The sequence below is a fragment of the Natrix helvetica genome (genome assembly GCF_964273705.1).
Source record: "Natrix helvetica genome assembly, chromosome: Z".
Classification (NCBI taxonomy): Eukaryota; Metazoa; Chordata; class Lepidosauria; order Squamata; family Natricidae; genus Natrix; species Natrix helvetica.
This window is the reverse complement of record NC_138554.1, coordinates 9,508,703-9,517,911: the sequence shown is the minus strand read 5'-3', so window position 1 is coordinate 9,517,911 and position 9,209 is coordinate 9,508,703. Positions and strand designations below refer to the sequence as shown.

Here is a 9,209-nt window from a genome sequence, read left to right as displayed (position 1 = left end):
ACCATTTAAATAGGAGCCAGCAGTGTGCAGCAGCTGCCAAAAAAGCGAACACAGTTCTAGGCTGCATCAACAGAGGGATAGAATCAAGATCACGTGAAGTGTTAATGCCACTTTATAATGCCTTGGTAAGGCCACACTTGGAATACTGCATTCAGTTTTGGTCACCACGATGTAGAAAAGATGTGGAGACTCTAAAAAGAGTGCAGAGAAGAGCAACAAAGATGATTAGGGGACTGGAGACTAAAACATATGAAGAACGGTTGCAGGAACTGGGTGTGTTTAGCTTAAGAGAAAGAAGGACTAGGGGAGACATGATAGCAGTGTTCCAATATCTCAGGGGTTGCCACAAAGAAGAGGGAGTCAAACTATTCTCCAAGCCACCTGAGGGTAGAACAAGAAGCAATGGGTGGAAACTAATCAAGGAGAGAAGCAACTTAGAACTAAGGAGAAACTTCCTGACAGTTAGAACAATTAATCAGTGGAAGAGAAGTTGCCTCCAGAAGTTGTGAATGCCCCAACACTGGAAGTCTTTAAGAAGATGTTGGATAGCCATTTGTCTGAAACGGTATAGGGTTTCCTGCCTAGGAAGGGGGTTGGACTAGAAGACCTCCAAGGTCCCTTCCAACTCTGCTATTGTATTGTATTGTATAAGGTGCTTCACATGGAGCGATGCAGAATGAACCAAAAAAAAAAAAAAGAGGTGAGGTGACAGGGCTTATCTGGCTTATCTAAGGAAGGATACATATTAGCCACCCATTCTTGGATGCGAGACACTTAATATCTTTTTGAAATTATTGGAAGAAACCTCCATCTGGGTTCAGCTCCAAGGGGGGGGGGGAGACACTGGAAACATGGAAGCTGCTTGAAAAGATGGTTTAAGGGTGGACAGGATCACAGGGCTTGAGCTCCTGAACGGAGAAGGGGGAATCACATGCTTCCAGATGTTGGGTGAAGAATAAAAGAGAGCGAGATGCTGAAAGTCCCTGGTTTGATGCCCTCTCTGGCCTTTGATCTTGATCTTGTATTCTGATTGGCTGTCAGGCTCCATTCAGGGGCAACCCTGTAGGCTGTGAGTCTTCACTTGGTTGAGCGTTGCTTCTTCCCAGGTGCCCTGTGGTGACTGGTGAGATGGGTAAAGGGCGAATACTACCATGCCTTAATCCCGTCACCCTGGAGTCGAAGGGGGAGCTCTTTGTTATGTAGAATAGACCGACCCAGGGCTTTTTTTTTCATGACCCGTTATAAAGGCGGGGATTACTAAGAGGGAGTCTGCTCCCTGCCTAAAAACATGCTTCTTCATTTCTGATCCAGAGAAATGTAATATTCTACCTTTTCAATATTTCCCAGGATATTTCATTTTTCTAGGAGAGGGGTGGGTTTTAACTTCTTACAAAACTTTGAGGTCTTTTTTTTTTTTTGGACAAAGTAGGTGGCTCTTAACACAGGACTGGGAAAGGCTAAACTCTAAGGCAGGGTTCCCAACCCTTTTTTGGGCCATGCCTCACCTAAGCGCCTCTAAAATCCTGATGCCTCCCCCCCCACGTATAATTCTTACTTTACTCAAAAAGTGAACTCTGCTCATACGGAGGAAGCCTAAAAGGCCATTAATTTGGTTTAAACAAAGTTCAAATTGCCCCCATTAAAAATCAAATTGTGGGTTTCCACATTGGAAACCACTGCTCTAAGGCAATATTAAAACAATTCAAGGGGGCTCCACCCTCTTTTCCATTGTTAATTTAGAATTTCGTTCCCATAGCTGCTGCCGTTTATCTAACTCTACTGAATATCCAAACTTTTTTGCCCACGCTGACATTGTTTCTTTTACCTGTTCTCCTTAACACACAGTAAATAGTTATACAGTCTGTTAAATCATTCGCTCTTCTCCTCCTGTAAGAATCTCGTCCAATTCTGTCATCTCCGTGTGAAAAACCATACAAGTTAGCATCATTTTCATATCTGGATTGTATCGGCAATTGTGTATACCCAATCATGTCAATCTCTTGTTCTTCTAATTCTTTTCAGAAGGGGAACAAAATCTTCAGGCAGTGATTTTCACTTCGGGTACGAGAAGTCCCTGGTTAAAATCGCAAACAAGCCCATTTTCATCCGCAAATGGGGGGTGGATTTCCCACCCACCCCGCCCCTCTTTGCCCAGAGAACCTTTGGCTGTAGATTTTGCTCTTTTCAAACAAAAGGAAGCATGAAGACCCTGGAGGAAGAGGAATATGGAAGTTGGTTTCTGGGAACAGAGGGAGGGGAGGAAGGAAGGCGATGGAAGAGAAACATGGAAGTTGGTGTCTAGGAAGGAAGGAAGCCAGCCAGCAAGGAAAGCATGAAGGTGATGGAGAAAGAGAAACACTGAAGTTGCTTTGTAGGAAGGGAGGGAGGAAGGAGAGAAGGAGGGAATGAATATCCTATTTTTCGGACTATAAGAACCGGAGTATAAGACGTATCAAGATTTTGAAGAGATACTTTTTAAAAAGGTTTTTCCCCCTGCCCCCCCTCTAGGATCACTCTGCAGGCCTCCCAAACCCTCTGCACACCTTGAAGTTTTGTGGAAAATGGGACATGCAGTTTGAGAAGCCTTCAAAGTGCTCCTGGGGGTTGGGGGGGCAGAAAAGGCCCATTTTTCCACTCATTGTTGCCCTCCTCAGCCCCCAGGAGCACTTTGAAGGCCTCCCAAAGCCTCTCCACATCCACTTTGTGAAGGGGGTGGGATTTCAGGAGGCCAAAAATGTCGTATTCGGTGTATAAAGACACACCCATAAATGTCGTATTCGGTGTATAAAGACACACCCAGATTTTCACCCTCTTTTTTGGGGGGGGGGAAGGTGTCTCTTATACCATAATATTCTGCCTTTTTAATATTTCCTAGAATATTTTTCATTCTTCTAGGAAAGGGGTGTGGGTGCTAACTTTCTACAAAGGTTTTTTAAAAATCCCCACAAAAGGGCCCCAGTCCCACCTCTTTTTAAGATGTGTCCCGTACTAATTTTCAATTGGCTGAATGCCAAAGGGTTGCTTATGTTGCCCCTGCTCTTCTTTCTATGAACGAGGAAACAGCTTGTTTTAATCATGCCAATCTTAAAAATCCAGACACTTTTAGGAAGGACAGCGGCAAGATGTCAGTCTAACCGAGGGAATTAAAGATGAAATCTCTGCCAATGCATTAGCCATTTCAAAGCAACAATAAAATGGGCTGAGATTCAGTTTTCGACAACTATTTTCATGCAACGATCCTAGTTTTTTCCCCCCTCCCCAGAGGAAATTCCTAATCAACTACCAATGAGAAATGATTTGAGGTGGCAATTCTATTTTCATTTCAGATTCATTTCCATCGGTGTGCCCAAAAGCAGAAAAAAGCTGTCAATCTGCAGAGATTCTTATAAGTGTATTCATATATTAAGCTTCCAGTCACGTATTTTGCCCCCATGAAATGGATTCATTTCCTAAAGAGCAACAGCAGGCGGCAGCCATCAATCATCCTATAATCAGAATGGCTCACGAAACTGTCGTTCTCTCCCTTTCTCCCAAAGCTGGGCGTATTAGAAAAATGGGAGCATTAAAACATTGGGTGGCGATTGTAAATTAAATAAGTGCCATATCTGGCAAGGAAAAGACAAAAGGGGCAAAAACCTTAATTTTAGCAGAGGATGGTTTCGATCCATCGACCTCTGGGTTATGGGCCCAGCACGCTTCCGCTGCGCCACTCTGCTGCTTGAAAATACAGGCTTTTCTACTGCAAGTTGGCCATTGGCTTTTTTTCTACACGGGAAACCACACCATCAGGATGCACACAGGGAGCAAACTGAACGCAGAAACCCCCCTGTTGCAACTTGGTATATCAAAATACTTTATCGATCTACACCTCCAGGGGGCGCATAAGGCTCGTCATTCTTTGCTTTCCTGCATACATTTTATATATAGGCTTAATTAATGGCTCTTGCTAGATCTTATATTTTGAGGCGGGTTTTAACCGTGTTCATTGTAATGTACCGTAGGTGAGTCCATACGAAATGCTTGTTCCGCCTTTTGGCTGCACTATTTTAATTAAACGGGACCAAGTTGCTTTAAACTTTCCCTCCAGGACACACACCGCATACTGAAAGCAGAGAACTTTTTTTTTGCAATTTTTTAATTTCAAAGTATTATTTTGTCGAGCCACGCCGTTCATGGGTGTAAGGTTTGACCATTGGCTGCTTTCCTTGGTAGGTCTTAATGAATGCCCTTGCTGGCTCTTCTACCGGAGGCCCATTGTAACGGTGTAATCATAGGTAGATACTGTATCACTTATGCTTCCATTAGAGGCCGATTTTAACAGTAGCATCACAATGGTATTCTAAGGTAGGTAACAATGAGTCAGTACATAGGGCTGTTGTTTAAATCAGCAAACCGGTGGTGGCCCGCGGGAAAATTTTGGTGGTCCACAGTGCACCCGGGTGGAGGATCTCCTTGGGGAAAAAAATGTGCTTTCTACAGCGGGAAAAAAAACGTGCATTCTTACACATGAAAGCAGCACACAAGGACAGCCACTGCGTACTAAACGCCGAACACATGGCGTTTTTTGCAAGTTTTTATATGGCAATATTATTCCCCCGATCTACGTTGTCCGTTGGTGTAAGGGGTGCCATTGGCTGCTTTCCTTGGTAGGTAAGTCTTAATGAATGCCCTTGCTGGCTCTTCTACTGGAGGCCGATTTGAACGGTGTCATTATAGGTAACGTATGCTTGCTAGTGCGTTTCCTTTTGGCTTTCTTATACAACTAGCAATATGGGCAAGGAGTAGCGCAGCCCTTGCCGGCCGAAAAGAGGTAATATTGCTGTTGCGCGGCTCTTTTCGTCCTTGTGCTGAACCCTCCAATGGCTGGCCCGGCCGCTCGCACTCACTCCTCGCCTGGGTTGAGAGGGTAAGAGGGGGGGGGGGAAGAGTCGCTCCATATTTCAGAGCGGGAACTGTACTTGCCCATTACAACGCATCGCGCCGAGCGACCCGAGATGCGTCCATTGAAAAATAAAAAATAAAGGTCGAAGAAGCGCCCGCGGTACCCAGAGAGCACCGGAGAAGCAGAATGAGAGAGCCAGAGAGAATTAGAAAGGGACACAGAGAAAAAGAGACGTGAAAGAGATGGGGGCAAGGAGAGAGATGTGTGTGAGAGAGAAAGAAATGAGAGACAGGCAGACAGAGAAAGATGAGGGATAGAGAGATGTTTGTTTGTGTGTGGGGGGAGACAGGCAGAAAGAGGAGAGGGAGGGGTGAGAGAGAGATGAGAGAAAGGGATAGAGAGATGTGTGAGAGACAGAAAGCGATGAGAGGGAGAGACAGATAAAGAGGAGGGAGAGAGCTATACCACAGAGAAAGAGATGAGAGAGACAGGCAGACAGAAAGATAGAGAGATGTGTGTGTGAGAGAGGGGGAGACAGACAGAAAGAGGAGAGGGAGGGGTGAGAGAGATGAGAGAAAGATAGAGAAAAGGATAGAGAGAGATGTGCGAGAGAAAGAGATGAGAGACAGATAAAGTGGGAGGGAGGGAGGGAGAGAGAGAGAGAGAGAGAGAGAGAGAGAGAGAGAGAGAGAGAGAGAGAGAGAGAGAGAGAGAGAGAGAGAGAGAGAGAGAGAGAGAGAACGCTAAACTCATACTAGCGATCGCCAGAATCCAAAATGAGTGCCGTATATAAGATGCCTTATAGACAGAGGAATCCGACCAGAAGGAAAACTATCAACTGGAAATTTCCCGCCTTGACTCAATGGCCGGTTAATTGGATTTCGTCCAATCAGAAAAAGCCACGTCAATCAGTACATTTTCTGTTGGCTCAAAGTAAAGCTTTCGTCAAGAGCGCTGGCGGGTTTTTCCCCCCCCCCCTTTTCGGAAAATTCATTTATTTGAGAGTCGCAATTTAATGCGCTTTTCCTATTATGTCGAAGACATGAGCAGCTGAAAAAAAGCCCATATATCGCAATTCAGAATCGATTTGGAATTCTTGAATAACTGATCCAATAATACATACCCATTTCTTCCCAGCTAGCTATGACTGGGACTTGAATATATCATTTATACTAAGACGATTCCGGGAATCTGGTTCCCGCATTAAAGTATTAAATCAGTGCAGCTGATTCAAAACATTGTTGGACAGAGAGCTCCAAATCTGTATATCTCAGAGAATTTCTAATTGTTCTGAAATCACAACATATTACAAAGTAAACCATTGCATTACTTTACACGTAAACGGGGCTTGGATTCAAGGGGGAAGTTTTTCTGGGATGCGATGTGGATAATCCCCCTCTAGGGAAAAAAACACCAACAAAATAGATCTACTTTGCTCTAAATTGGTCTATCTATCTGTATTTTTTTCCCTGGCTTTATTCCTTTTGCCTGCCAAAACACTTTATCAAGAGTTGCTTAAATGCTCCTCCTTTTACAAATTAATCAGGGTGAAGGAAATAGGTCCACGATCCCTTCCATCTCCCCCTTTAATAAGTCACGATTTAGGTATAAACCGGCATAAAGCTATGCAGATGGCAAAAACGTATTTTTCACCTAAAGCAAAAAAGCAAAGAGAACAGCTCTTCCATTGAGAAAGTGGGTGGCTCTTAAAAGAGCCTTTGGGTCTGGCGAAGGAGGCTTTTTTTCCCGTCTCCAAGCTCGTTTTACTTGGAGCTGGTGTACTTGGTGACGGCCTTGGTGCCCTCGGAGACGGCGTGCTTGGCCAGCTCCCCGGGCAGGAGGAGGCGGACGGCCGTCTGGATCTCGCGGGAGGTGATGGTGGAGCGCTTGTTGTAGTGAGCCAGGCGGGAAGCCTCGGCGGCGATGCGCTCGAAGATGTCGTTGACGAAGGAGTTCATGATGCTCATGGCCTTGGAGGAGATGCCGGTGTCGGGGTGGACCTGCTTGAGGACCTTGTAGACGTAGATGGAGTAGCTCTCCTTGCGGCTCTTCTTGCGCTTCTTGTCCCCTTTCTTCTGCGTCTTGGTGATGGCTTTCTTGGAGCCCTTCTTGGGCACCGGGGCAGATTTAGCCGGCTCAGGCATCCTTCGCGAGAGAACTTCAAGCGAGGGGGAAAAAAGAAATAAAAAGAGAGAAAGCGATCTCAGACAACTCTGCCACTCTTCTATTTATCCGACCCGTGAGAACGAGGCAAACTTTGACGCCCCGTGATTGGCCGCTTTCGGAGGCCGAATAGAACATTGTCCACTGACAACGCCCCCGCCTTTTCATTGGACGCGGAGAAGGCGTCGCTCGTTCATTGGCTGCGTCGCTTCGATGCTCCCGCCGGCCAATAGGAAGCGTCGATTTGAATCTCCGGGAGAAAATAAAAAGGGAGCGGGAGCCTTTCTTCAGCCATTCTCCTCTTAGCCTACTCGGATTAGAAGGGATTATTCCTGCAAAGGAAAAAAGAAAGACGCATTATGTCTGGACGCGGCAAGCAAGGAGGCAAAGCTCGGGCTAAGGCCAAGACTCGCTCTTCCCGCGCCGGGCTGCAGTTCCCTGTGGGCCGCGTGCATCGTCTGCTTCGCAAGGGCAACTACGCAGAGAGAGTCGGAGCCGGGGCGCCCGTCTACTTGGCCGCCGTGCTGGAGTACCTGACAGCCGAAATCTTGGAGCTGGCGGGCAACGCTGCCCGGGACAACAAGAAAACGCGTATTATCCCGCGCCACTTGCAGCTGGCCATCCGCAACGACGAGGAGCTCAACAAACTCCTGGGCAAAGTCACCATCGCCCAGGGAGGCGTCTTGCCCAACATCCAGGCCGTCCTGCTGCCCAAGAAGACCGAGAGCCACAAGGCCAAAGGGAAGTAGACAGCGCGCCCTCTTGCCTACAGGCTCACTTTTAGCCGCCAAGAACGACACCCAAAGGCTCTTTTAAGAGCCACCCACCTTTTCATAGAAAGAGCTTGTGTCAACTTGCTAAGTGAAACGGGATCCTGAAATCCTTTTTTCCTTTTAATTTCCTCCACAAAAGCATTAAGGTTGCATGGTATGCGTTAAAAAATCATCTTACGGTATAATTGCAATGAAAAATAGACGTTTGAGCCATTCAGTTGAACAGAATAGGATAGGGTAACAAGTTGGAAGGGACCTTGGAGGTCTTCTAGTTCAAACCGCCCCTGCTCAGACAGGAAACCCTACTTCACTTGAAAAAAAAGTTTTTAAATGCTAGTTTGCAAAATCGTTAAGATTATATTGCCTTGTAGAGCAACCAAAGCATTCCTAGGAAACGTTTAAATCTGTAGGATAACACTATTGTCTGCCTTATATATAGAATAGAATAATAAGAGTTGGAAGGGACCTTGGAGGTCTTCTAGTCCAACCCCCTGCCTAGGCAGGAAACCCTATACCGTTTCAGACAAAGGGTTATCCAACATCTTAAATACTTCCAGTGTTGGCATTCACAACTTCTGGAGGCAAGTTGTTCCACTGATTCATTGTTCTAGCTGTCAGGAAATGTCTCCTTAGTTCTAAGTTGCTTCTGTCCTTGATTAGTTTCCACCCATTGCTTCTTGTCCTGCCCTCATCTGCTTTGGGGGATATAATTCCCTCTTTGTGGCAACCCCTATAGTTGTGGCAACTATTCCATCAAATCAATGGGGTTTCTTAATCATCAATTCAATTCAGTTCAAACCTTTATTGTCAGAGTACAACATGTGTACAATGAGATTGGCTGAGCCTCCCTTCGTGCGCCCTTCCCCCCCAACACAATGCAACGCACAGTGAAAGAGAAAAAATCCCTAGCCCAATGAATCCTACTAGCAAATACCCAGTCCCGGTCTTGGTTGTCTCAAAGATGCTTTTTCCAAAAGGCACCTGAACTTCCTTGGGGTTTTTCTTCTTTTTCTTTGAAAATGTTTCGCTTCTTGTTCAAGAAGCTTAAGGTCACATGATACCAATAAAAAGCATCTTATTCAGGATATAATTACAATGAAAAAAACAGACATTTGAGCCATCCAGGTTGAATGGATACATTCCCTCCTAGTCTTTATGGAGATTTTCAATCATCCCAGGGTTGTCCCAAAGGTGCTTTTTTTCTTTCTTTCTAGAAGGCAACTGGACTTTCTTGGCTGTTGTTGTTTTTTCCCTTTGAAAATCTTTGTTTCTCCTCCCAAGAAACTTCTTCGGTTCTCCTTGAAGACGTTCAACCAAAGAAAGCTGCTTGGATTGGATGCGAAGTGAAAACATTTCCGAAACCCAAGAAAGTTCGGTTGCTTTTGGATTCC

The 9,209-nt window shown here is 45.6% G+C and overlaps 2 protein-coding genes across 2 annotated transcripts; one reads left to right on the top strand and one right to left on the bottom strand.

The window, feature by feature from the left end:
• Nucleotides 1–6,620: 6,620 nt before the first annotated feature.
• On the bottom strand, nucleotides 6,621–7,065 carry LOC309382035 (histone H2B 7-like). The gene has a single exon (XM_081933481.1). The coding sequence runs from the start codon at nucleotides 7,024–7,026 to the stop codon at nucleotides 6,646–6,648; it is 381 nt and encodes a 126-aa protein (XP_081789607.1). The 5' UTR covers nucleotides 7,027–7,065; the 3' UTR covers nucleotides 6,621–6,645.
• A 249-nt stretch (nucleotides 7,066–7,314) lies between these two features.
• Nucleotides 7,315–7,868, top strand: LOC309381894 (histone H2A type 2-C-like). Its single transcript, XM_081933209.1, has one exon. It carries the CDS (start codon nucleotides 7,405–7,407, stop codon nucleotides 7,792–7,794), a length of 390 nt encoding a protein of 129 aa, XP_081789335.1. The 5' UTR covers nucleotides 7,315–7,404; the 3' UTR covers nucleotides 7,795–7,868.
• The last annotated feature ends 1,341 nt before the right edge of the window (nucleotides 7,869–9,209 follow it).